This window comes from Callospermophilus lateralis, chromosome 2 (assembly GCF_048772815.1).
Source record: "Callospermophilus lateralis isolate mCalLat2 chromosome 2, mCalLat2.hap1, whole genome shotgun sequence".
Classification (NCBI taxonomy): domain Eukaryota; kingdom Metazoa; phylum Chordata; class Mammalia; order Rodentia; family Sciuridae; genus Callospermophilus; species Callospermophilus lateralis.
Genome location: NC_135306.1, coordinates 7733396 through 7759705, shown reverse-complemented (window position 1 = coordinate 7759705; position 26310 = coordinate 7733396). Strand labels below are relative to the sequence as shown.

General features: G+C 52.9%; 1 protein-coding gene across 4 annotated transcripts in view; it reads left to right on the top strand.

The window, feature by feature from the left end:
- Window positions 1-23900, top strand: part of Lrsam1 (leucine rich repeat and sterile alpha motif containing 1) — a 36806-nt gene extending 12906 nt beyond the window's left edge. For 2 of the 4 annotated variants that reach the window (XM_076845432.2, XM_076845433.2), the window contains 16 exons: window positions 1606-1736; window positions 3039-3068; window positions 3429-3551; window positions 3870-4009; window positions 4868-4912; window positions 7632-7702; window positions 11279-11378; window positions 12687-12774; window positions 13557-13631; window positions 15036-15116; window positions 16477-16572; window positions 19189-19287; window positions 19998-20129; window positions 21091-21172; window positions 21803-21948; window positions 23105-23899. In XM_076845432.2, the coding sequence (XP_076701547.1) occupies window positions 1606-1736; window positions 3039-3068; window positions 3429-3551; window positions 3870-4009; window positions 4868-4912; window positions 7632-7702; window positions 11279-11378; window positions 12687-12774; window positions 13557-13631; window positions 15036-15116; window positions 16477-16572; window positions 19189-19287; window positions 19998-20129; window positions 21091-21172; window positions 21803-21948; window positions 23105-23230 (1565 nt within the window). In that variant the 3' untranslated portion in view covers window positions 23231-23899. Of the gene's footprint in view, window positions 1-1605; window positions 1737-3038; window positions 3069-3428; window positions 3552-3869; window positions 4010-4867; window positions 4913-7631; window positions 7703-11278; window positions 11379-12686; window positions 12775-13556; window positions 13632-15035; window positions 15117-16476; window positions 16573-19188; window positions 19288-19997; window positions 20130-21090; window positions 21173-21802; window positions 21949-23104 lie in introns of all 4 variants that reach the window. The other 2 variants (XM_076845434.2, XM_076845435.2) reach the window with 2 other exon arrangements.
- Window positions 23901-26310: the final 2410 nt, after the last annotated feature.

Genomic DNA, 26310 nt, shown 5'->3' with positions numbered 1-26310 from the left:
TTGGGACTGGTGAGGGGCCTGGCAGAAGGAGGAGCGTGTCTCGAGGGGTGGGTGTGAGGAGGCCTGTGGGGCTGGAGCGCTGGAGCCCAGGGAGGAGAGGTGGGGAGGGGGATGGAGGGGGCTGTCCAGTGTCCAAAGGAGATTGGATTTCACAAGGTCAGATTTGCTTTTTACAAAGATCACTCAGGCTACAGTGAGAAGGGATTAGAGGGGGCAAGAATGAATGGGGACCAGTGAGGAGGCCATGGAGGTCATCCAGGGGAGAGAGGGGGGTGGGCTGGACTTGGTGGAAGGACAGGGCCTCAGAAGGAGCTAAATCTTGGAACGCCTACGCTCCCAAGGTGGACGTCCCCAGTTGGCCCTGTCACTGTGAGCCTTTCAGAGCACAGCTGAGACTTGTGCATGGGTTGTCCGACATCTGATGAAGGTGCCATTGCAGAGCAGTAGGATTGGATGGTCTTTTTAATATTTGAGTGACTCTGGAACAGTTGTGGGTACAGGGAACCCTGGGCTGGGCACAGCTCAGTGGTGAGGGCCTTGCCCGGCAGGTGAGCCCTGGGTTTCATCCCCAGCTCACAAAGAAAGAAGGAAAGAAAGAGAGGAAGAAGGAAAGAGAAAGGAAGAAGGGAAGGAAAGGCAAAACCTGCTAATCAGGTGGATAAACAGCAGAGCTCATTGTTATTTTGATGTCACTTCCTTGGTTATTTGAATATTTGTATGTCTGCTTATTTGGGTATTTCTTGTCAACTACCTATTTGTGTCCTTCCAAGGGAGGGGATAATTCTGATTACACCAAAATGTGAAATTTGCTTTTCTCAAGCCGAGCACAATGGCACAGCCCTGTAATCCCAGCAACTTGGAAGGCTGAGGCAGTAGAATTGCAAGGTGAAGGCCAGCCCCAGGAGTCTAGCAAGACCCTGACTCAAATAAAAGTAATAAAAAAAGGCTGGAGGTATAGCTCAGTGGTCGAACTCCTCTGAGTTCAAGCCCTAATACTGCAACATAAATAAATAAAAAATAAAAACAATTTTTTCTATTTTTTTGGCCTCAGATGGACACCAGCATTCAAGTTAAAAAGACCAGGTGTTGCAACCAGAATAGGTGTGATATATATTATAGACCAGTAATATGTAAAGAGTTCCTGGAAATCAGCAAGAAAAAGGCAAACAATACAATGGAAAATGAGTATAGGGTATGACCCCTTTCACATTTACAGAAGGAAGCTATCTATACAGGAGGGCCAGAGAAGGAAGGAGACTTGCCCAAGATCTTGCACACACAGGAAGTTATTAGTTAAGCTGGATTCTGGACCCAGGTTTCTCTGCTTCTCTTGGGCTTTTCTACCACCTTGTTCTCACTTGGATGGAGAGGCAGATGGCTTGCCCATTTACTCACTCAGCTGACACTAAGCACTTGCCCCATCCCAGGCCTGGAGGCTAGGACTAGTGGACAAGGTAGGGGGGCCCCATCCAGGGAGAACAAGAGCAGTTTGGACTGAGCCTGGCAGCGTGGGCTGCAGGGGAGGAAGGAGAGAGGAGGGGAGCAAGGGATTTGGGAACAGACAACTTCAGGTCCCCCTGCCAGCTTGTGTCCCATCTCTTGCAGAGTCGGGGCTGGAATATTATCCCCCTTCTCAGTATCTGCTGCCAGTTCTGGAGCAAGATGGAGCTGAGAACTCCCGGGACAGTCCTGATGGGCCCCCAGACCAGTTCTCAAGGGAGGAGGTCAAGTGGCAGGTAAGGCATGTCTGTCTGGTGGTGCTCACTGCCATGTGCCTGTGTTGGGGCTGCCAGGATGAGGGGATAATCAGAGCTGAAGCCCCCAGATTCCTCCATTAAACTAGAGCTTCCCTCCAATCAGACCAGCCTTTTTTTTTACAAGGCCTGCGATGGGCTTACCAACCATCAGCTGCTCAGGGATCTCTGTGTTTCCTGAACAAACCACACTCCTCCCTCCATCAGGGCCTTGAGCAAGTGGTTCCCTCTGTCTGGAATTCTCCCCACTCACCAGTTTATTGAGTCCTCTGAGAAGCACCAGCCCAAGTCAGTGTCCTGTTCTGTGTTCTCAAAGCACCCTGTGCGTTTCCTTGGCAGCATTTAACACCGCGCTGAATAAATAATTTTTCTACCATCTTGTCTGTCCTTGAGATGGGATCATGTCTGGATTGCTCCTTGTTGTCTTTCAACAAATTCTTTCTGACCACATACCACAAGCCCCCCACCATGCCCTAGGTGTAGTAAAGGAGGCTGATGGGCACATAGGCCAGCACCAGTGACAGGTGGCCCTGCAGGATGCTCAGTAAGACTTGCACTGCAGCCTGGGGGCACCTGCTCCTGGAGCAGCAGAAACTGTTTCCACCATCGGCTTCCACAGCCCAGGCTCACAGTCAGTTTGCTCTGCTGGCTGTGGTGGAGGACAGCGCTGCAGGGAAGGGGAGCACAGCTGCCGGGGTTTGGCTTCACAGCTTCCAATGATGCTTTGGTTAATTTCTGGTTGCCAGATGCCACCCTTCCCTGTTTCCACTGCTGATGTAAATGCATATGCAATTTTATATTTTTCGGACAGTTCAATGAAAGTTGGAAAGGGAAGAGATGACCATCTAGGAAACTTGTGCTAATCTGTACTTTGAGAAGGTATTTACAATATACATCCATGCTCCAGGGCTCACTGATGTGGTCACCTATTGGTGGACGCTGGTGTGGTTTAGTTTTCACTCTTCAATGATCCTGTAGGAACCTGTACATGCTCCTTCTGCATTTGCAAGTGCTTAGGTGGCCAGACAGGAGCTCTAGGTGCCACACACAGCCAGGGGAAGTGTGTACCTTGTTTCATGGTCTTCTTTTGGAGCACCAGGCCTGCTCAGCGTTGCCTGCCGAGAGCTGTCTTGGCACCTCCAGGGAAGCCCCCCACCCATTCTGATGCAGCAGTCGGGTAGGCCAGGGTCCACATGAGGCCAGGCCACCGGGGAGATTCTGGTACATGTGCCGTTGAACACCATAGCTATACCCTTCTCCTGACCTCTGTCTCTTCTCCCCCAGAACAGGTTCTCTGACTATGAGAAGAGGAAGGTAAGAAGTTGCCTCTTTTCCTCTTCTCTGATCTGTTCACTAAAAATCTCAACTCCTGAGATATTTGAAGAAAGACCTTATTCCTGGCTCTGATTCAAGGCTGAAGATGTGCTCTCCTCTCACGTGCATTGTCTCACTGCGTCCTCGTGCCTCCTCCAGTGGTGGCAGAGTATCCACTTGATAGATGAAACAGAAGCTCAGAGTGGGAGGCCAGACAGGTTCTAGACCACCAGGCCCCAGTGGACAGCTGGGTTGCTCAGCACTGACCTACAACCCATGCTACTTAGCACTGCCCCTGCTCCTGTGTCCTGGTGCTCACGGAGCCCATGCTGGCAGTCACCAGCATCTTTACTTCTGCAGGAACAGAAGATGCTGGAGAAGCTGGAGTTCGAGCGGCGCCTGGACCTCGGGCAGCGAGAGCATGCCCAGTTGCTTCAGCAGAGCAGCTGTCAGAAGGATGAGATCCTCCAGACAGTCAAGGAGGTGTGAGCAGCCCAGGCATCAAACTGTTGTCCCCAGCCAGGGGCCTTCTGACACATGCCAAGGCCCCCCTGAGGTGGGAGGGCAGGGCGATTAAGCTCTCACATCTGCCCCTGGTACCTGAAAGAGAAGGCCCTGACCCATCACCCAGGCCTCCTCAGGCACAAATGGGCATTCTAAGGTCCAGCAAGAGGGGACCCCCCAAGTTCACACAGAGTAGACAGGCACGGTGGGGCAGGAAACCCAGTCTCCTAGCTCCAGTCAGAGCCGCTCCATGGCACATCAGGGCTTCACTCAGGACCTCTGCCTCCCGCCCCACAGGAGCAGTCTCGGCTGGAGCAGGGCCTGAGTGAGCGCCAGCGCTACCTGGACGCAGAGCGGCAGCGTCTGCAGGAGCAGCTAAAGCAGACAGAGCAGAGCATCGCGAATCGCATCCAGAAACTCCTGCAGGAGAACCAGAGGTCAGTCCTGGCCTGGCCTCTAGCCCAGAGCCCTTCTGTGCAGGATGCCCTTCGAGGTCCAAGAATGGAGGTCCAGTCCTCCCCATGGTCTGCACTCCTACCCACGCGCTCCTGCTAGGGGCTTCAATCCCCATCAACACACAGAAAAAGGAACCTTACCCAAACATGTCGAGGTCTGAGTCCTTGTCATTGGACTTACACTGACTGGACCTATGGCCATGGCAAGTGTTTCCCTGCTGGCCCCAGGTTTCCCCTCTGTAAAATAAGTGGCTCTAGCAAGGTAGTTGAGATCTCGCCTGCTCCAGGATTTTGAGTTCCAAGTAACCTTTTGCCTGAAGGCTTCACCCTGTAGTGAGATTTAGCTGAACAAATTCTGTCCTAGGTAGGAGCTCCTAAGAGCAGGTCTCGGTGGGGCTGGGGAGAAGGGGGACAGGTAGAGATTTCAAGAAGCTTGAGAATGTCTAGTTAGAGGGGAGATTGCAGGAAGAGTTCAGAAGCAGGCTTTCACCTCATTTCCTGTCCCTCCGGGCTTCCTCTTCCTCATCCTGCTGCACCTGGTGCTCCCTCACCTGTCAGTTACCAAGCGCCTGAGTCCAGAAAGTGACTGCTTTTTGGGAGCTCACTTCATGTTTATTTTCTCATTTACTTTTTACAAACAGCCTAGGAAGTTTTTCACCTGTTTTCACAAGTGAGGACATCTGGGGCCTGGAGTGGCTTTACTGGCCTGGACACAGAGCTCCCAGGTGGCAGGGCTCAGAGGCAGGCACTGAGGCCCCTAGCATGGCCCGTGCAGTGAGGTGGGGCAGCGCTGCGGGAAAGGGCTGGTGACTGCAGGGACCACTCTGGTTTTCTTCACAGGCAAAAGAAAAGTGCGGAGATCTTAAAGTCTCTGGAAAACGAAAGGTAAGCGTCCTTCCAGGGAGTGCAGCTCTGGGGAGGGAATGTCTTTGTGAATCTCCAGGAGATTGTCCCAGAAAGTTTTCTTAAAGCTATAAAGAGATTCAGCTTGTTAGGATCAAATTAAAAAGAATTGCCATGGCAGGACCCACCTGCAATTCCAGCAATTGGGAGGCTGAGGCAGGAGGATCACAAGTCCAAGGCCAGCCTTGGCAATTTAGTGAGACCCGGGCTCAAAATAAAAAATAAAAAGGCCTGGAAATGTGACTCAGTGGTAGGGTGCTTGCCTCACACGCGCAAAGCTCTGCGTTCAATCCATAGTATACTGTCAAAATAAATAACTAGATCAAAAAATAAATCATCACTACTTTCAAGTTCTTTAAAAAATTTAGAGACATGAACAGGATGGATACATAATGAATATTTCCAGTTTATAAAAAAAAAAAAAAAAACAGAACAAATCTACATTTATGGAAAGAAAAAGAAATAAAATACGTTTGTCCCTTTGTATCTGAGGGGGATTGGTTCCAGGACCATCTGCAGATACCAAAGCCCACTGATGCTCAAAGTCCCTTATGTAAAATGGCAAAGTATATGCATATAACCTACACACCTCCTCCTGTACACTTTATATTTAGATAACTTACAATGTCTAATACAATGTCAATGCTGTTTAAATAGCTCTTATACTCTATTATTTAGGAAATAATGACAAGGAAAAATATGTACCTGTTCAGTACAGAGGCAGGTTTTTTTCAAACATTGTTGATCCACAGTAAATTGAATCCATAGATGTGAAACCCATGTATATGGAGGGCCAATTGTGTTCTTCACTAGGGAGAACAGTCATGTTGCTTAGTAGAAAAGTGGGAGGCTGTATTTAAAGAGGAATATACCAGTTATCATTTTAAAAAGACACTCTGACCAAGAGTGATTGTACATGCCTATAATCCTAGTAAGCTGGGAGGCTGAGAAAGGAGGATCACAAGTTCAAGGCTCACTTCAGCAAGTTAGCATGGTCCTAAGCAACTTAGCAAGACCTTGTCTCAAAATAAAAAATAAAGAGGGCTGGGGATGTGGTAGAGCACCTCTTGGTTCAATTCCTAGGACCAAAAAAAAAAAAAAAAAAAATACACTCTGCACATATCTGTGTGCAGAAAGCATGTGGACCCATTCCCATGGTTACTACTGAATGTTTTTGAGTCATGGGACTTACATGTAGTGGCCTTCATTTTCTTCTCTGTGTTTTCTGAGTCGACTGCATTGGGGCACACCACTTTTGTAGTTAGAAAAGATGATAGAGAGGAAGGACCAACTCCACCCTCCACCCCTCCCTGAGATGTCAATTCTGATCCCTCCTGGTTCTCTCGGGTCCTGCAATAGCAGCGAGGACTCTGAGCTGTCCTTGGAGGAGCCCTATCTCGCCCAGTCAGTCCAGACTTCTAGGCCCCCACTGCCTGGAAAGGCCTTCTGCAGGGTGCTTCCTGGGGCTACAGTAGCCACCCCCATGCTGCCAACCTCAACTGTGGGGCTGGGGAGCTGGGCTGGTCCAAGCCAAGCAGTGTTGTGGCCAGTGGCATCATCTATTTGGCCCACACTGACCAAGAACCCTGGTTCTGGGTGGGGCTGGGCCCAGAGTACAGCCCTCTACCAGATGCCACCTTCTCTTGAGCTGTCTATGGCCCTGGACAGCAGACAGAGCTGCTCAACCTATCCATGCCCTTGCGACTAAGTCCCAGCGGCAGGGAACAGGAAAGGATATTGATTTTTCCAAGCCACTCCTGCTAGTTGGGCATATGAAAAAACACAGCAGGCATGTGTGCATGCATATCACCTTGTTCGTTTTCACTTGCTATATTATGGATGAATTTCCATGTCAAATCTGGTAATTTGTAATTGCTGAAGAATGTTCCATTTTGTGATTAAATCATAATTTATTTAATTAGCCCTCTGCCCACAAACCTTTAAGTTGCTTCCAGTTTTTTATAATTTCAAAAATTATGATGGTGAACAGACTCTCAGTGTACCCTTAGGTATTTATGTGACTTTTTTTTTCTTTTGTTCTAGAGATTGAACCCAGAGCTTTGCATGATCTAGGCAATCACTCTATCACTGAGCTAGTGTCCCAGAACTTTTATTTTATTTTGAGACAGGATCTCACTAAATCACCCAGGCTGGCCTTGAATTTGTGATCCTCCTACTCAGGCTTCCAAGTAGTTGGGATTATAGACAGGCACCGTGGCACCAAGCTTTATATGATCATCTTTTTAGTGAAATATGCAAATGACATTTAGATGGGTGCCAGCACACCTTCCAAAACATGTAGCCAGTTTGTGCTCTGAGCAGTGCACAGACGTGCCCATTTCTCCACCATCGTTGCCCGCAGCAGCAACTACTGGTTTTCTTAATCTCAACCAACCTGACAGGTGAATAGGTCTGGCCTTCTTTGCCAGTGATGTTAAGCGTCTTCCCATGTTTGCTAGTTACTTGTAGTGAAGCACTGGCCCATTTTTCTAAGGGGATGTTCACCCTTTTACACAGGTGCTCTAGCTACAGGGCTGGAGTTAACAGGCCCCACAGGAGGAGGTGGTGATGTGGGCATTCAGGGAGCTCATCTGGGTTGGCTCTTCAGGGCAGGCTTCCTGGAGGAGGTGGTGTTCTTCTGGTGGGGTTCCCTGTTGGAAAAGTTGTTGGCCAAGTGCATGGATGGCTTTTTTCCCCCTAGAATAAGAATGGAACAGTTGATGTCCATAACTCAGGAGGAGACAGAGAACCTGCGACAACGTGAGATCGCCGGTGAGTTCTGAGATGGGGAAGGTGAGGGCCCTAGAGAAGAGCATTTGGCCGCCTGGGCCAGTGGATGGGCAGCCCTCTCTGGCAATCATGTGTGGAGAGCACTGAGTGTCAGCCCTCAAGAAAGGCAGGCAAGTCCAGCTCATGGAGATGGGGCTATGGGGCCAGGCTAGGCTTGGATTCAGAGTCTCAGCTTGGATACCAGCTGTGACCTTGGGGGCATTACTGGTCCCTAACTTTTCTAAGCCTCAATTTTCTTATCTATAATATGGGAAAATGCTGATGACCTGGCAATCTCATAGGGTCATTAGGAGAGCCAGATGGGATCACACCTGGACCAAATGAGCCTTTCACAGGGCTGGCTTCCCTGTTTTTGAGAGCCAGGGAACTGGGCTGGCCCCTCTGGGGTTCCTGGGTGCTGTGCCCCTTCCCATCATTTCTCAGGAATGGTCCTGGGCTTCACATGGTACACGCTAATGAAGGGACCCCACCATGGCCCTGAGGACTTGTAGACATGGGCTAAGGACAGCCAAGGAGGTGTTGCCTGTCCTTTGTTAAAGTAAGAACTGATTCTATTGGGTGTCCTCGCCTCTGCAGCCTTTGTCGGGAAGTAGGCTTCCCGGGCACACTTGGTCAAGGCTGTCTGTGGGCTGGACTCTGAGGCAAGCCCATGTCATGCCTGTCGTCCCCCCACCACCTGTCGGGTCATTAGCATCTTGGTGTTAAAGGTCACTCGTAGCCACCATTTGTAAAAACAAAAATGTGGGGAAATTTCCAGAAGGATCTTCATCTAATTAACTGCACATGGATGGGAACATGTCTAGAGACTTTCGTTTTCTCCTATTCAAGCTTCCCTATTACTTAACTTTTTAAAAAATGAGCATGTTTTATTTTATGCCATACTGGGCCTTGCATATGCTGTTAGGCCCCAACCCCTTATTATTTTTATAACTAAAAAAAAAAAACTCAGTAAAAACAGCAAAAAGGCCCAGCAGAGTGATACTCACCTGTCATCCTAGCAACCCTGGAGGCTACAGTAGGAGGACTACAAGTTGGAGGCCAGCCTGGGCAATTTGGCCACCCTCAGCAACAAAAGGGAGACCCCGTCTCAAAATATCAGAAGGTTGGGGCCGGGATTATGGCTCAGTGGTAGAGCACTCACCTTGCATGTGTGAAGCCCTGGGTTCGATCCCCAGCACCACATAAAAATAAGTTAAATAAAGGTATCATGTCCATCTACAACTAAAAAAAATTTTTTTTAAAAATCAGAAGGTCTAGGGATGTGACTCAGTAGTGAAGCAGCAGAAAAATAGCAAAAAGTTCTAGAAGGGTAACACTTGAGTCAAGGGCACATGGTTTCAGGAGTCCCAAATATATTGTTCATGCCTTAAGATTGTACTTCTAAGATTACTTAGAGGATAATTAAATAATCAGTTGTTCACAAAGATGTTTGAGCAAGAATATTTATTGAAGGATCATTTAATATTTTTTTTAAAAGCACAAAAGCATCCAAATAGAGAATTACCTAAATAAACTTTGGTGACCCACGTACAGGAGTCCTCTGCAGTCATAAGCATCACATCTAATTGACACAGGCAGATATTCATTAAAAAAATGAGAAGTGCTGTGTTTAATGTGATTCTCTTTCGATTCTATTATGGTAAAACGCTCTTCACATAACTTCGCCATTTTAATCACTGAAATGCGCAGTTAGGTGGCATTGATGTTCCCATTCTCTCCTCCGCGCCTCTCCAGTACGATTCCATCTTCCCCAAATGAAAACCTGTCCCATTTCGCACTAACTCCCCATCCCGCTCCTCCAGCCCCCCATAAATGCCCACCCTATTTCCTGGCGTCCATTTGCTTCCTCTGGGGACTGGTGCAGTGCAACCCTTCGGTATTGTCCTCTTGTGTCTTTGCACTAACCATGAGGTCCTTGAGGCGCATCACGCAGCAGCAGCTGTCAGAGTCATCTTTGTTTTAAGGGTGGATGACACCCCACAGCATGCACGGGCCACACTGTTGGCACATTTGTCCCTCAGTGAGCATCTGGGTTGCCCACTGTACAGATACCTCTTCACTTGAGTCCCAGCATTTTTTTTTTTAATGTTTTTTTAACTTGGTTATAGACCTTTCTTTATTTATTTATATGTGGTGCTGAGAATCGAACCCAGTGCCTCACATGCCAGGCAAGTGTGCTATTGCTGAGCCCCAGCCCCAGCTTCCCAGCTTTTAATTATTATATTTCTCCCCCTCCACCCACAGAGAGAAAGGGAGTTGGCCGGGGGAGGAGAAAGAGAGGGAGAGGGCTATTTTATTTTATTATTCTGGTACCAGGGATTAAACCTAAGGGCAAACCACTGAGCCACATCCCCAGCCTTTTTTATGTTCTATTTAGAGACAGGGTCTCACTGAGTTGCTTAGGGCCTGCTAAGTTGCTGAGGCTGACTTTGAACTTGCAATTCTCCTGTTTCAACCTCCTATTTTAATTTTTTTAAATACAAAAATATGCATTAAAAATCTATTGGCACCAGCCACGATAGCATACACCTGACATCTCAGCAACTCTGGAGGCTGAGGCAGGAGGATCACAAGTTCAAGACCATGGGGCTGGTAGCGCACTCGCCTGGCATGCGTGCGGCCCAGGTTCGATCCTCAGCACCACATACAGACAAAGATGTTGTGTCCGCCAAATACTAAAAAAAAATAAATATTAAAAAATTCTAAAAAAAAAAAAAAAAACAAGTTCAAGACCAGGCTCTGTAACTTAGCAAAGCCCTGTCTCAAGATAAAAAATAAAAAGGACTGGGTGTATAGCTCAGTGGTAAAGTGCTCCTAAGTTCTAACCCCAGTAGCCCTCCAAATAAATCTACTGGAAGAATGCATATCAAAATGTAGTGTTTCTTGGTGACAAGGTTATAGAAGGTTTGTGTGTGTGTGTTGGTGTTTTATGGTTGGTCTGTCTTCCAAGCTCAGGTTACTCTTTTTTTTTCAAACAGCCCTTTTAATTTCATTTTATTTTGAGACAGGGTCTCACTAAATTGCTGAGGCTTGTCTCGAACTTATGATCCTCCTATCACCCTTCCCAGTCTACACCATCATATATCTGGTTTGTATTCGTTTTATAGTTAAAAAGAGAAGTTGGGCATGGTGGTGCACACCTGTAATTCTGCCTTGGGAGGCTGAGGCAGAAGGATCACAAGTTCAAAGCCAGCGTCAGCAACTTAGTAAGGCCCTAAGCAACTTACTGAAACCCTGTCTCTAAGTAACAATATAAAAGGGCTAGGATGGACTCAATGTTTAAGCAGTCCTGGGTTCCATTCCCAGCCAAAAATAAATAAATAAAAAGAAACTTCTTTTTTTGAGGGTACTGGGGATGGACCGGCGTCTCAGGCATGCTAGGCAAATGCTGTACCACAGAGCTACACCCCCAGCCCTCTGAGAAACAATTTTTATAGTGACTATCAGGCACATAAGTAGGTGGTGCCTCGAGTCCTGTCCTCATGCAGCTTCATTCCTACCGGGGTCCCCAAGGGTAGCTACCCTCCCTCAGCACACCCCTTACCCCTCTGTCCGCAGCCGCCATGCAGCAGATGCTGACTGAGAGCTGTAAGAACCGGCTCATCCAGATGACCTACGAGTCTCAGAGGCAGAGCCTGGTCCAGCAGGCCTGTTCCAGGTAAGGGGAGGAAGAGCATTCCCAGGCCAGGGCCTTGGGGGAGCTGGTGCAGGACCCAGGACTCATCAGAGAGCTGGGCACCGGATCCCCTGCCCTGGGCTGCCCCAGCTTTGGCCATGCTGTCCAGTAGTGACCGGCCTTCCTGATTTTTATAGCTGGACCCCATGATTCAGGGTTGGGCGGTGATGCAGTAATAACAGTCACACCCATTTCTTATGTACTGTCCCTGTGCCAAGCCAGAGGCTCCATGACTGATGGCATTAGCTTATCTGTGAGGGACTGTATTTTTATTAGTCCCATTTTACAATCAAAGCTCAGGTTCCAAGAGACTAATGCAGGGAACAAGCCAGCAGGTGGCAGGCCAGGACTGGAGGCTGGCAGCAGGCAGCACGCGCTCTGGACTGGGCTGGCCTCGTCTAGCTCCTAGGGCTCATGAAGCCGGGTGTGGGACGAGCTGGAGGGGGAGAGTGATGGGGCTGTCTGTGTTGCTGGTCCCTCTGGGTCTGGGTCACCAAGCTCACCATAGCCCTGTGGGCTTGTCAAAGGTTCCAGAGGTGCCCGGGTGAGAAGAGCTCAGTGGGTGCTCAACAGCCCCTGCTGCCCTGACTCACTCACCACCCTCCCCGGCCTTGCCTGTGCCAACCATCCCTGTGTCCCTGCAGATGCAGGAACCTCCCTCCTTTCTGGATGTGTGACATGGTTCGGGAGTACAAGATTCCTACCTGAGGAGTCTTGGTCCCTTCCTCAAAATTTCTCATCAGAAATCCCTAGTAGCTACTCACAGATTGGTTAGAGGATTTGATGAGCATACAGTCCCCCACTTCAGGGTCTAATCAATAACTCAAAACCAAGACTGCATGGAGGCCAGGGCGTATGTGCGGTTGCAGGTTTTGTGCCAGAATCACCAGCCATGTTCCGGGGAGCTGAGAGCAGATGGCCAGGGCAGCGGTGTCCAGGAAGGATGCTTTCCCTGTGGAGTGGCCTGCTGGGAGGTTGGAAGCTCTCTACCTGTAGGAGTGGTTGGGCAGAGCCCAGGTGTCCATTGCAGGGGCATCATGGAAGGGACTGCATGACTGGAGGGGTGAGAGGACCTGGGAGATTCTCTGCCAGCTCCTGGCTCCAGCACCTTCCTTCTGGGACCATGCAGTTTGGACAAACTGTGTGTGCCCAGCCAGGGTCATGGCCCCAGCAGGGACTCCATGGGTATTGGTCAGTGAATGAATGGTATCTCATCTCCTCCAAGGTGTGTGCACGTAATAGGTACTCAGGAATTGTTCAGAGTTAACAAATGTGCTGTCTTTCTGGCAGCATGGCCGAAATGGATGAGCGGTTCCAGCAGATCCTGTCATGGCAGCAGATGGATCAGAACAAAGCCATCAGCCAGATCCTACAGGAGGTGAGCCCTGGCTTGGGGCAGGAGGGCAGAGGTGATGGGGGTGCCCAGGGCCCCTAAGCCAGACAGTGTGTAAGACAGGAGACTCTGTGACCTTGGAGATGTCCAGAGGGGCAGGGAGAGGCCTCTGGAGCATGGTCTTCTGGTCACCGAATCTAAAGAAGCACCCCCTCCCTGGGGCACCTCCCCCGTCCGCCCCCCTCATCCCCCTCCTGGTGAGACCCACCCCCTTCACACTCCCAGCTACTGCGTCCCCCTCCTTAGCTGGGCCTCGCAGGTGGAGCCCAGAGCAGACCCAGCACCACCTGGGCCCCGTGGTCTGCAGCATTTCCCTGTAGCCCACGCTCTCCACCGGGCCTGGCCAGGCCACCTTCCCTTCCCCGTTTCTCTCTAACCCAGTCTCTTCGTTTTCCTAATAGCGTGACCTGATGTTTGTGAGACAGGGCTGAGGAGGGTCTTGTTCCCTGGGCAGACATCTGCCTCTGGTTAAGGAGGGGCTTAGACTTGGCTCGTCCCCATGGCCGCAGAGGCTCGCAGGCCAGCCACTGCTGTAGAAATCAGTGCAAGGCGCAGGAAGAGCGCAGAGCAGGGTACCAGCCCATGGGAAGCCCTTAACCTTAGGATTTTAAAAACTTGGATGAAAAGGTGAATGTGTATTTCAGTCTTTCCCTGAGAAACGTAGAAATCATGTGCCCAGGAACTGTATGCAGATTTACTCCCCTGATGGCCCAGGGAGAGCAGTGCCACCGCTGTGCTGAGCGGCCCGAGCGCCATCTGTTTTGCAGAGCGCCATGCAGAAGGCTGCTTTTGAGGCCCTCCAGGTGAAGAAGGACCTGATGCACCAGCAGATCAGAAACCAGGTGAGTGCTGGGGGGTGCTCCATCCTAGACCTGCCCTCAGCTTTCAGAGCCAGCTGGAGGCTGCTGAGCAGGGCTGCAGGTCACAGCAGCCCTGTGTGAGGCGTGAGGCCCCCACTTGCGGGCTCACAAGAGGCCTGTGCCTGGGGCCCTTCTCTTCCTCGCAGACTGACAGCAGCTCAGGGCTCCCCTAGGAAGACTGGATTTCCCAGCCGGGGATTCGGTGGGTCACCAGGAGCCTCAAGCACCCTACCATCTGCTGGGGAGAGGCCTGGGCCTGGCAGAAGGGGACTGTGCTCCCACCCAGGCTCTGCTCTGCTCTGCAGAGTGGCCCTGGGCAAGCCCAGGGCTGTGGCTCTGTGGCACACTCTGGAATGGGGCTGGGCTGGAGGAGGAGCTTGCAGGCCATGGGACGCTCATCACATCCTGTTCAGCACACTCGAACCTCACCTTTCTGCATGGTTTATTTTTTTTTCTATTTCTTTCCTCTTTGGCCAAAACCAACCTAACCTTTTTAATTTCCCTATTTAATTTCAACCCCACATTGCCGGAAATGAAGCTCATTCCTCTGACCAGGGGTTAGTGGGGTCAGAGGGTCATAGGCACAGGGTAAAGCCACTACTGTGGGACCTGACTCCAGACATGCTCAGTGTAGGTGGGTGGTTGTGACCCCCCCCCCCAGGCCAGCTCTTCAGCTTGGAGCAGGCATCCCAGGGAAAGTGCTCTCACTTACCTGCTTTGTTCCTTGGGCAAGTTACATAACCTTCTGAGCCTCAATTTTTTCTTGTCTGTAAAATGGAGACATAATATATCCGAACAAGCAGAGAACAACTAATTAAATGATGCAGAGAGGGACAGGGATGTGGCTCAGTGGGACAGGGCTTGCCTCACCAATATTGGGCCCTGGGTTCTATCCCCAGCTCTGCAAAAAGAAAAAAGAAAATGAATGATGCAGATAAAGCACAGCAGGCTTACACTCAGTGGATGCTCCATGGTCAGCCGCCACCGTTAGTTCTTCCCTCCCTTCTGAGGCCCTCTGCCATGGGGAGGAAGCAAGAAAGTCTGCTCAGGGGACTGTGTGTCTGCTCCTACTCTCCCTGGCTCTGAAGGAAGCCCTTCTTTATCCCACACTTCTTTACTGGGTGTCGGCTCTGCAACAGGCCTTGTGTTGTACTCTTGGACTTAGACAACATGTCCATGTAACAAGGCAGCAGAGCTGTGGCAAGCGGATCCTGTTTGCCCTCCGTGCTGTTGGTGAGATTCCAAGGCCCTCAGGTCCCCCTCTTCCAGAGCCCCCAGCCTCCCCTAGAAGGGTTTCTGAGGCCCCATCTGGCCATCAGAGGTCGGCAACGCAAAATAGAACCACGGTTAACACAAATAAAACCCCCTGTCTCGTCTTCTGTCTAGATTAGGTTAATAGAAACTGAGTTATTGCAGCTGACACAGCTGGAGTTAAAGAGGAAATCCCTGGACACAGAGGCACTGCAGGTACGTAGGGCTCCCTGCCTGCCACCCTCCCTCCCCAGCCCAGCCAGGCTCCCAGCGCTCCCTCCTGGCCGGCCCGTGGCCACTGCTCATCAGCACAGGGGAGTGGGACCAAGCCCCAGCCCCAGGAGGTCCAGCTCGAGCCAGGCCAGTGGGGCTGTTGCTAGGCAGGAGGGTCAGAGGAAGGAGGGCTTCATCACCGCCGCTCTGCGTTTCCTTTACTGGGGAGGGTGTCTCCTTAAGCCATGCTTCTGGGCCACTGGTCCCACTCCCTGGGCCTCTGCAGAAGGGACTTTTTGGTGTCCCAAGGATGTCTGGAGAAGATGACCAGCTATTTCTGTGCCATTGTCTGTAGGCAGCATCTGTGTGTGCCAACCTAGGTGTCCTGTCACAGAGGCAAGAGGGCAGCAGGGGGTGGCGGACAGCAGTCTGGACTGGACAGCTGGGACCTGCCGTGTGGCTTGGCATGTGGAGAGGAGGGCTGTCCTTTCCCCTGTCTGGACCCCAGACTCCCCGGGTGCTCACTAAGGGGCTGGAGGGGTGGCCTGTGAGGATATGTGCCCGTGCCAGGCTCCCAGACAGAGCCTGCGTCTGTCATTGTCCCCGTCATACTCAGTGGAGGGGCTCCAGTTGTCACGTGAGCTTCTCAATACAGTGAGGATGCTGGGGCCTGGAGTCCTGCCCTCAGCCCTGTCCAGAGGTACGGTGTGACCTTGGGCACGTCACTGCCCACCCTGGGCCTCCCTTTCTACCCACCCCAAGGTGGAAGCAATCACTCAGGGCCAGTCTGTGTCACTGGCCATCAGAGAAGGGTGAGGCAGAGAAGGCCCTTTGTGAGCTTAAGAGATGAGGGGCTGGGGTTACTCAGAAACTGTCACCACTACGCTTGGCGGTGCCCTTGTCCTTGCTGGAGGGGCCCCCACTGCCAGGGCTCCCCTGGGACTCCCAGAGGTAAGAGGATGAGTGGCAGGGACACGATACGGGCTCCGGTTTGCATGTGCCTCCACATGGCAGCCTTCCTCACGTGGCGCTGCCCGCCCGCCCTCCCCGCCCTGCTTCTGCCTGTGCTCTGTGGTCAGCGAGGCCGGTGGCCCGTCATTTTTTGTTGGATGTTTCTTCCCACTCATCGCCATCAGTCACTGGGGTCCCATGCCTGGCTTAAGCTCAGGAAGGGAGACGGGAGCTTGGGAGGAAGGGGAGTGGGACGCAGGGCAGAGGGGCCTCTTGGCTGTGTCCCCAACTTGCCGAGAGGCATCGGGCAGAGCCTCAAACTGAGCTGAGAATGAGTGACAGCAGTGCAGTGCACCCAGCCCTGGCGCTGGGCGCTCGCTCATGGCAGCTCAGGGGCCGAATTGTGTTGCAGGAAGTGGTCTCAGGGCAGCGCCGGGCACTCAGCTCCCTGCTGCAGCAGCTGCTCAAAGAGAAGAAGCAACGGGAGGAGGAGCTCCGCGAGATCCTGGTATGTGCTTGGCCTCTGTCCAGCAGGTGTCCTCTCCCACCCACGGTGCCCTCTCCACACGCAGTGTCCTCCCCCACACAGTGTCCTCCCCCACCATGGCTGTCCTCCCACACACAATGTCCTCCCCCACACAGTGTCCTCCCCCACCCATGGCTGTCCTCCTACACACAGTGTCCTCCCCCATACACGGTGTCCTCCCCCACACAGTGTCCTCCCCCACCATGGCTGTCCTCCTACACACAGTGTCCTCTCCCACACACGGTGTCCTCCCCCACCCATGGCTGTCCTCCCACACACAGTGTCCTCTCCCACACACGGTGTCCTCCCCCACCCATGGCTGTCCTCCCCCACGAGCGAGCTGTGTCTCTAAAACACTCTCATTGCTAGGGTAAAGGCGCCCATAGAAGGAAGGCGGGAAGGACAGAGGAGCAGCCTTCTGGTGCCTGGATGTGAACTCCAGCTCCTGACTCACATTTCTAGGGGCCCACGTTGGGGCCGCGTGTACCTGAGTCCCAGCTCCTTGGGAGGCTGAGATGAGAGGCCCGCTTGAACCTAGGAGCTGACTGATCTGGGCTGTGTAGAGACCCCTTCTCAAAATGACCAGCCGGGGCTGGGGCGGGGGCTCCGCGGCAAGGCCCTGGGTTCGATCTTCAGCACCACATAGAAATAAATAAGTGAAGGTATCGTGTCCAAGTACAACTAAAAATATAAAAAACAAAATACCCAGCCTGCCTCACGTCATTCAAGTGACCCACTGAGTTCCAGTTCGCAGCTGCACTGGGACAAGCTGTCATTTGATCAGGCTTCTATTAACCAGTTTTTTAGTCTTTATCAACAATGGTCTCTGAGTGTCTTTGTAGCTAAGGACTTTTTTCTAAAGTAACATCTTTATATGTTTTTTTTTTACTTGTAATAACTTTATTTTATTTATTTTTATGTGGTGCTGAGGACCGAACCCAGTGCCTCATGCAGGCTAGGCAAGCGCTCTGCCATCGAGCCCAGCCCCAGCCCTGTAGCTAAGGCTTTGGGGACAGTGTGAAGATCGCCTCCAGGAGAGGACACCCCACATCCAGGGTGGGTGGCTGAATAAGCTTTGGGCAGGAGGCCCGACCCTCTGCACAGATGGCTTTGATTCTGAGGCCTGTCGGGGTGGCAGAGCCCACAGTGGCTATCTCCTGCAGACCCTGTGGGCACCCGGGCAGTGAGGACAGAAGTCAGGCCCACCAGCTGGGACTGAAAAAGACCCAGTTTTTGCCAAGTCACTGTGAACACACCGAGCTCCATCCTGGGCCGAGCCTGTGCAGATCGGGAAGAGTGAGACCATCTCCTTCCAGAGCCCAGCAAAAGCCCAGGTGGCGTTTTTGTGCCAATCAGATGCAGCCTGCTCCTCGTGAGGCCTCACCACCACCGCCCACACCGTGTGCATGTGTGACAGGTGGCCCGGCATCGTGCAGTGCCAGCCATATGCTGTGGCCTGGTGCTTCTGTTCTCGCAGCCCTGGGGCCTCTCCAGGGAGGGGGCAGTACCACCCAGCAGAGCACTCAGGGCCACAGGTGTAGGACGGAGGTACGCCCTCAGCCAGGAAGGGCCGGGGACAGCTTGGCAAGGCCCAGGAAGGCCTGCCCGGGACATGAGGCCCAAGTGTGTGGGGAGAGGCCCGTGTAGAGCCGCTCCCAAGGGTGGTTGCAGCCTCCAGGCCCTGAGCGCAGGGGATCCCTGTCACGCGGGGCTTCAGCTTCCTCCCTGTGAGGTAGAATCTGTCTTCCAGTGCACAGTGCTCTAGAAAAGCCCCGGCTGTGGCTGTCCCTCTGGAGGGCATTGGTGTGACTCACTGCTGTGTCCCCTCACCTAGAGCAGCGCTGGCCCAGAACAGCACTGATGATGGTTATCAAAAGGCACCGTGAGGGTACCGCCCCGGGCACGTTCCTGAGTCTTCAGACTTACCCCATGGCAAAGCCCTCCCCAGAAACCAGAATATCCTAAGGAGCCTGTGCCCTGCCTGGTGCCCGGAGCAGTCTGAGCTCTCTGGGGGACAGAGAGGGCTGCATAGGCCTGCTCTCCCACCAGCAGAGAAGAGGGCATCTCTCCAGAGGCAGTGGCAGAGTGTGGGACCAGGTGGCAGGGGGCTCAGGCGCAGGTGTGTGGCATCAAGCATCTGTCACCTTCCTTCTCCAGAATCATCCCTGGCCACAGCTGGGAAAGGCAAGGCTTCCAGCCTTCTTGGTTTCAGTGGGTTAAATGGTGGGACAAGTAATGGGACAGCCCTTTGTGAACTACCAGGTGCCACTATCTGCCCAGAGGAATGCAGTTCACAACTGTCATTGTCATTACACTTTGTTTTTTTCTTTTTCTTCTTCTTCCTCCTCACCTCCACCTCCACCCCTGTTCCTTCTTTTTCCAGTACTGGGAATTGAGCCCAGGGGTGCTCTACCACTGAGCCACATCCCAGCCCTTTTTGTATTTTGAGATGGAGTCTCCTTAAGTTGCCCAGACTGGCCTCAAACTTGTGATCCTCCTGTCTTGGCCTCCCAAGTTGCTGAGATTACAGGCAGGGGCCACGACGCCTGGCAGTGTTTCTGGTTTGTAACTAACATTGACTGTTTCCATTCTTGGCAGACGGAGTTAGAAGCCAAAAGTGAAACCAAGCAGGAAAATTACTGGCTCATCCAGTATCAGCGACTTCTGAACCAGAAGCCCTTGTCCTTGAAGCTACAGGTAAGAACACCGCTGCTCTCTGGTTTGGGGGCCAGCAGGGATCCTTCCAGAGGAGCCGCAGAGCCTCAGCCCTGCCCTGCTGCTGGTCACTCCAGTTTAATTCAGTTCATTTTTCTGGTGACGCTCGTGTGCCAGGACCCTTTAGAAACAGAAATGAGAGTGAGAGTCCGTTCACCCTGGAGAGGGAGAAAACAGGGTGCCCGTCACCGTCCTGCAGGCAGAGACCACGAGCCCCACAAGGGCAGGACAGACCGAGGTCTCTCCCTCCTCTCTCCTCTCCCTCCTCTCTCCTCTCCCTCCTCTCTCTCATGCGCACAGGTGCACACACACTTTTTCATATTTATTTTTTAGTTGTAGTTGGACACAATACCTTTATTTACTTATTTTTATGTGGTGCTGAGGATTGAACTAGGGCCTCGCACGTGCTAGGCGAGTGCTCCACTGCTGAGCCCCAGCCCCACACACTTTTTAAATACATAATAAAATACATAATAAAAGCCCGGTACCCACGGTTTTAACAGCTGTGACAGACAGCTCTCCCGCCCATGCGCAGAGCCCATCCGCGGTGTCCCGTGTGCGGTGAACCCTGGTGTATTTTAACAGTTTCACTGCGGTGGACATTTAAGTCGCTCACTACCTCAAGTTGACAGATGGAATGGCTCTCCCTCTCTCCACTGGGCACCCTGGCCTTGCTCGGGTGTGTCTTGCAGGAGGAAGGCATGGAGCGCCAGCTGGTGGCCCTGCTGGTGCAGCTCTCTGCCGAGCACTACCTGCCCATCTTCGCCCACCACCGCATCTCGCTGGACATGCTGAGCCGCATGAGCCCTGGGGACCTGGCCAAGGTGGGTGCAGCGGCCCCTGAGGAGGTCAGAGGCAAGGGCTGATTGCTTTTCATTCAGTGGGTAGGGCCAGTCATGCTTAAAGGGCCCAGGGCTTCCTTGTGTCCAGATGACCTCATGCCTACCCCATCTGTCCCCAGCCACCTATGTGTGCTCTGCAGTGTCAACACATGTCCTTGGGGATGGTCTGGTCCAGCCCCTTGGCTTCACAGCCATGGCCACAGCACTGCCTGAGCCCCAGCCAAGTTCTGGGTGTGAGTCGAGCTGTGTATGTCCAGTTAGCCCACGTGCTGCTTAAAATAGAATGACCCAATGGCTGCTGCTGCCTTCCTAGTGGACGCTTGCATTTCCCAGGCAAGGCTCCGGTAGTCTGCAGACCCGAGCTTGATGACTCGCTCTCCCGGCAGCCCCTGAGACAGGTGCCACCATCCTCGGCAACTTCAGATGGGGAAACTGAGCTCCCTGAGCAAGCTTAGGGCTTGACCTCAGGTGGTCTGGCCCCGAGTCCCTGCTCTCTTCCACTGTGTCCTGTCTCTCCTGCAGACAGAGGATGAGATGGCACTGAAGGGTCCTGGGACATGCCACTTGGGCTCTGGGAGCCCAGGGACTGTGTGGCCAGGCACAGCTGCCTCTCTGCAGCTTGGCTCAACTGTGGCTTCTCTCCCTGTCCCCTGGTTGTGCAAGTGACATCGTTGGTGTAATCCCTAGCACTGGACAGTATTTGATGAGCTGTAGCTGTTACTAGTCTTGGTGTCCTTTGGGGCCTCAGTTTCTCCCCCGCCACACTATCAGTGCCCCTAGACCTGAGCCACTGCCTGATGCTGACCCCGAGCCTAGTCTGCTACATTCCAACCAAAGGTACCAGAGGCTCCCTGTGGGCGGGGGCCTCGCGGGCAGCTCCACCCAGCAGAGCAGGCTCCTGCTCAGCCCCAGTCACAGTCTGCTCTTTTCTGAACTGCCGCAGATTGGCGTCTCAGAAGCTGGCCTGCAGCATGAGATCCTACAGAGAGTCCAGGAGCTGCTGGCCAAGGCCAGGATACAGCCAGGTACTGACCCCAGGGCCTTCTCCAGGGCTTCTCCTAACAGAGCCCCAACCGTATGAGTGGCTGGCTGATTGGCCCTGGCAGGGGCTGGCTCGGAGCAGAGTGGGCAGCTGGAAGCTCTGCTGGTTCGAGGGTGGGGGGAAGAGCAGAGAAGCAGCTTTGGGGGCCTCTTGTCTGCTTCCTGCTCCTCGGGTCTCCTGATGGGCAGCAGCCCATGCTGTCTCCTGGGTAGCCTGGTAGTTCAAAGCTCAGCCCCTAACCAAGGGCCTCTGTTCTGCGCTCCACCACAAGGTGGCACTGTGGCTCCCAGCAAGCGGTGTTCCCTCTGAGCCTCAGATTTCTCATCTCTGCTGCAGAGTGGCTGAGTTAAGCATGGTGGCCATGCCTGGTAGCGTCATGAGGTAGCCAGGCAGAAACTCACTCCTGTTTCACAGATGGGGAAACAGGGGATGAGGTTCAGAGAGGAGGAATAAGAGGGCATAGTGGGGAGCCCGTCCCCAGCTCAGAGATCACAACAGCCCCATCCTCGCCCCAGGTCACATACTTGTGGGCAGCCAGGGCCAGGGTCACCCCTAGGGGTTCGGAGCACCTGGGATGACCTCCTGGCTCAGCCTGTCCCTCTGGTCTCCCCAGAGCTGGAACCACCCAAGGGAGAGGTCCTCGGGGCCCTGGAGTCCCCCACACACCCCCAGGAGCCTCCTGAGCCAGTGAGACCATCAGCGCCCCCTGCTGAGCTGCAGCCGCAGGCCTCCGAGTGTGTTGTGTGCCTGGAACGTGAGGTGAGTCTGGGGCCACCAGGCAGGGCCACCAGGGTGCCAGACCCAACCTAGCCACCCACTGCCCCATGCCCACAGCAGTCCTCCTCTGCCCCTCCAGACCTGTGCGTCATTTCCCAACAGTTTCCTGTGGTCACAGAAGTCTACTATATTCATTAGACATTTTGGAAACTAAAAGGAAACAAAAATGACCCATGGTCCCGTGACCAAAATATGAGTGATGCTAACATGATTTTCTGAACATTTTTCTTTTTTTTTTTTTCATAAGAAGGTTTTTTTCCCCCAACTTAATAAATATATTAGTGAATTCTCCCAGGTCATGAAATATCAACAACAGGATTTTCCCTGCCAAGTCTCTTTAAAAATCACCTTTTAAAAATTGTTGCAGAATTAACACTTTCTTCGGAAATTAAACAAGTGTATAAACTATCAATTCTCACTTGCCACCACCAGGGGATGCTACTTATAAAAGCAGCTGTGTTAGCAGTGTGACAGTCCCCTGGTCATTAATTTAGCCAGGGAGTGGCATAGTGCAAATGGACCACTGCTCTCTGGCCCAGTTCAACATTGCAGATGGCAGGCGGCTGTGAAGGCTTTGGAGCACAGCCGTGGCCATCTCCTAAGGGTGTGTTCCGAGCAAGAAATGCTAGGGTAGAGCCTGGGACAAGCACAGCACTCTTGCTTACGGACTAGAGCCCTGCTGGGCAAGCACACGCACCGCGAGGACTACAAACATGGGCGGGAGCTCAGCAGTTGCCCGTTTGCCTGGCACAGGCTGGGCTCCCTCCCAGCACTGAAAAGAACCGCCAGGGACCTCAGTGCCCAGGAGCGGGGGCTGGTTAAACAAGCCATGGTCCTGCAGAGGGCCCCACACAGCTGCCACACGGACAGAGGCCAAGAAACTTTATTTAAGGAAAAGGGGTGGGGGTGGGTTCTGGGCTTTCACATGTTATTTACAAAACATAGAGAAGTAGACACAAAACTGCAAACATAACAACTAGGTTTTTGTGACCTGTGGCATTTATCTCTATGATATTTGAATGGCTTATGGTGACCATGGCACCAGATATTTAAGGTTAGGTCCCAGGGGCTGGGACTCAGTTGCGTCCATCCCAGAAAACCCAGCAGGGCCCCACCCACATGGCTGCTCTTCCCTCAGGCCCAGATGGTCTTCCTCACCTGTGGCCACGTCTGCTGCTGCCAGCAGTGCTGCCAGCCGCTGCGCACCTGCCCGCTGTGCCGCCAGGAGATTGCCCAGCGCCTCCGGATCTACCACAGCAGCTGAGGGGCCCTTGACACCACCTCCGCCACCACAGGCCCAGGGTGCCCTTCACCCCTGTGCCACCCACGCTGGGGTGAGCCCCCTCCTGGGCTTCTCCCCGCCACCTGTGAGCCCCCAGCCATGAGCCCCCTGCGGGTCGGGCCAGGTGGAGGCACTCCCAACCCATGGCAGAGCTAGTCCAAACGCTGAAGAGAGGGCATGCATGGCTCTACTGGGGACCAGCCCTGGTGGCACGGGGACAGGGTCCAGGGAGTGGACAAGTGGCTGTTCCACCACCTGGCCTGGGGAATGAGCACCCTGGCCAAGTTGAAAATCTCCACCTCCCAGCCATCCGCCTATGGGATTGCCATTCTCACCCGTGGGACGTGCCAGCTGTCCTGGCCTGGAGTGGGGATGTCCTGGGGAGGGGTGAGCCGTGCAGGCCTGTGTCGCGGGCCTCCCCTCTGCTGCTCCCTGTGCATGCCCCACCCACGCTGCACATCTGTAGCTCCTCACCCCGCGCAGCTCCACCCAAAGCAGGAACATCAATAAACCTATCGGTGAGCTCCTGGCTCATGTCATCCCTGGGACCTCCTGGGAGCCCAGAAGGGGAGGGGACTGGGTCAGGAGAAGAGCAGCTCAACCAGGGAACGAGTCCAGGAGCGGGTGCACCTCAGCTGAAAGGAAAGGGAGAAGGGCACTGCTGCATGGGGGTGGGGGGCAGAAGCCAGAGCAGGGACAGCAGCAGCACCTCTCCATGATCGGGGCGCTCAGTGGGTGGGTCGTGTTGGGGTAACACGCATTGGTGTTACCCCAGACAAGGGAGCAGAGGCTGAGGGGTGATGTCGGACATGAGACTGGGACCTGGTGGAGCTGGGTTTGAGCACAGACGTCCTGACTCCCCAACCTGCACCTTTGTGCTGACGGATGGTGGAAACCTGAGAGCCATGCGCCCTTGGACCCGAGGCAGAGGTGCACCTTTATTATGTGTTTCCTGGCAGATTTTTTGAGCCAAGGGCCACCCTTGCTTTGAGCCCCTCAGGGCACCTGGGCCTCACCCAGCGAGCCTGGCCAGCTTCAGGCCTGCTTCTTCCCCTGCATCCAGTGTGGACGGTGCCCTGCCGGCTTCAGCTGGTGGCCACCAGGGGGCGCTGAGTGCTCGCCTGAGGTAAGCACCGGAGAGGGCTGGGGAGGAGCCGGGCCTGGGTGGCGGGAAGAGCCGGTGCCTCCTGGCCTGCGTTTCTCTGCCTCACCGGGACCATCCGTCCTGCAGTGCTGGACAGGACAGAGTAAACGACTTCACCATGGGAGTCCTGCTCTCCCAGGGCTCTGAGAGCTGGGTGCCTCTTCCCTGTCTTCTCCTGGGGACTTCTGATGACGCCCCTCCCCGCCAGGCTCCTGGCTTCAGCTTGGTCCAGAGGAGACCAAGGCCCAGGCAGCCGCCCACTCTCTAGAGACATGGCTTTTTTTCCTTTGCAGTACGGGCCCAGGGCTCTACCGCTGAGCTACACCCCCAGCCCTTCTTCTTTTTTATGTTGAGGCAAGGTCTAAGTTGCCCAGAGGAGCCTCAGACTTGTAACCTGGAGGACGTGTTTGTGGCTCCCTAATCTTCACGAGGGCCAGAGAACAGGTGTTCTGTCCCTCTTCTGGCCGAGAAGCTTGAGCTCAGTTGGAAACTTACAAGGACACCAGCGACACACAGCTGAGCCCTGGCCTTTGACCCTGTGGCCCTATGTGCATCCCAGCCCTGCTGACTGAGAGAGGGTGGGACCTAAGCCCCAGGCCACCAGGCCAGGCTGACCAGGGAGCCAACATCCCCCATGGCACCCAATCGGGACATGGTTTTGGTCTTTTACTTTTTCTGTTCTTTTTAGTTACATATGACCGTGATGTGTATTGTCACCTATTGCACACCCATGGAGCTCAACTGTACATGGTGAGGCGTTACCCTGGTCGTGTATCCCTATAGGGACGAAAGAAAGTGACGTCCGATTCATTCTACTGTCTTTCCCATTCCCATCTCTTCTCCCTCCTCCCACTCCCCCATCCAATCTGGTGAACCTCCATTCCCCCCCACCCCACCTATTGTGGGTCAGCATCTGCATGTCAGAGAGAACACTTGGCCTTTGGTTTTGGGGGATTGGCATGATAGTCTCCAGTTCCATCCATTTACTGGCAAATGCCATAATTTCACCCTTCTTTATGGCTGAGTAGTATTCCTTTGTGTATATGTACCACATGTTCTTTATCCATTCATCTGTTGAAGGGCACCTAGGTTGGTTTCATAACTTAGCTATTGTGAACTGAGCTGCTGTAGACATTGATGTGGCCGCAGAACTATAGTAGGCTGATTTTAAGTCTTTTGGGTAAATGCAGAGGAGTGATATAATTGGGTCAAGTGGTGGTTCTGTTCCAAGTTTTCTGAGGACTCTCCATGCTCTTTCCAGAGTGACTGCACCAGCTTGCAATCCCACCAGGTGTACGGGTGTGCCTTATCCCTACTTCCTCGCAACGCTAATTGTGACTTGTATGCTTGATAATTGCCATTGTGACTGGAGTGTGAGGAAATGTTAGTGTAGTTTTAATTTGCATTTCTGTAATTGCTAGTGATGTTGAACATTTTTTAATATTTGTTGACCAACCATATTTCTTCTTCTGTGTAGTGTCTGTGCAGTTCTTTTGTTGATCAGGATTATTTGTGGGGTTTTTTGGAGTTAAGTTTTTTGAGTTCTTTTTTTAATTTTTTTTTTTTCTTTAGTTGTAGTTGGACACAACACCCTCATTTCACTCATTTATTTTATGTGGTACTGAGGATCGACCCCAGGGTCCCACACATGCGAGGTGAGCACTCTACCGCCAAGCCACAGCCTCGAGTTCTTCATACATCCTGGGGACTGATGCTGTCGGAGGTGCGGGTGGCAGGACTTTCTGCCCTTCTGTAGGCTCTGTCTTCATGGTCTTGTTTCCTTTGCTGTGAAGAAACTCTCGTTTGATACCATCCCAATTATTGAGTCTTGATTTGACTTCTGGCACTGGAGGAATTTGGTTCCTATGCCAACATGACGACGAGTGGCTTTTCCTCCTGGTAGGACAGGGTCTGATGC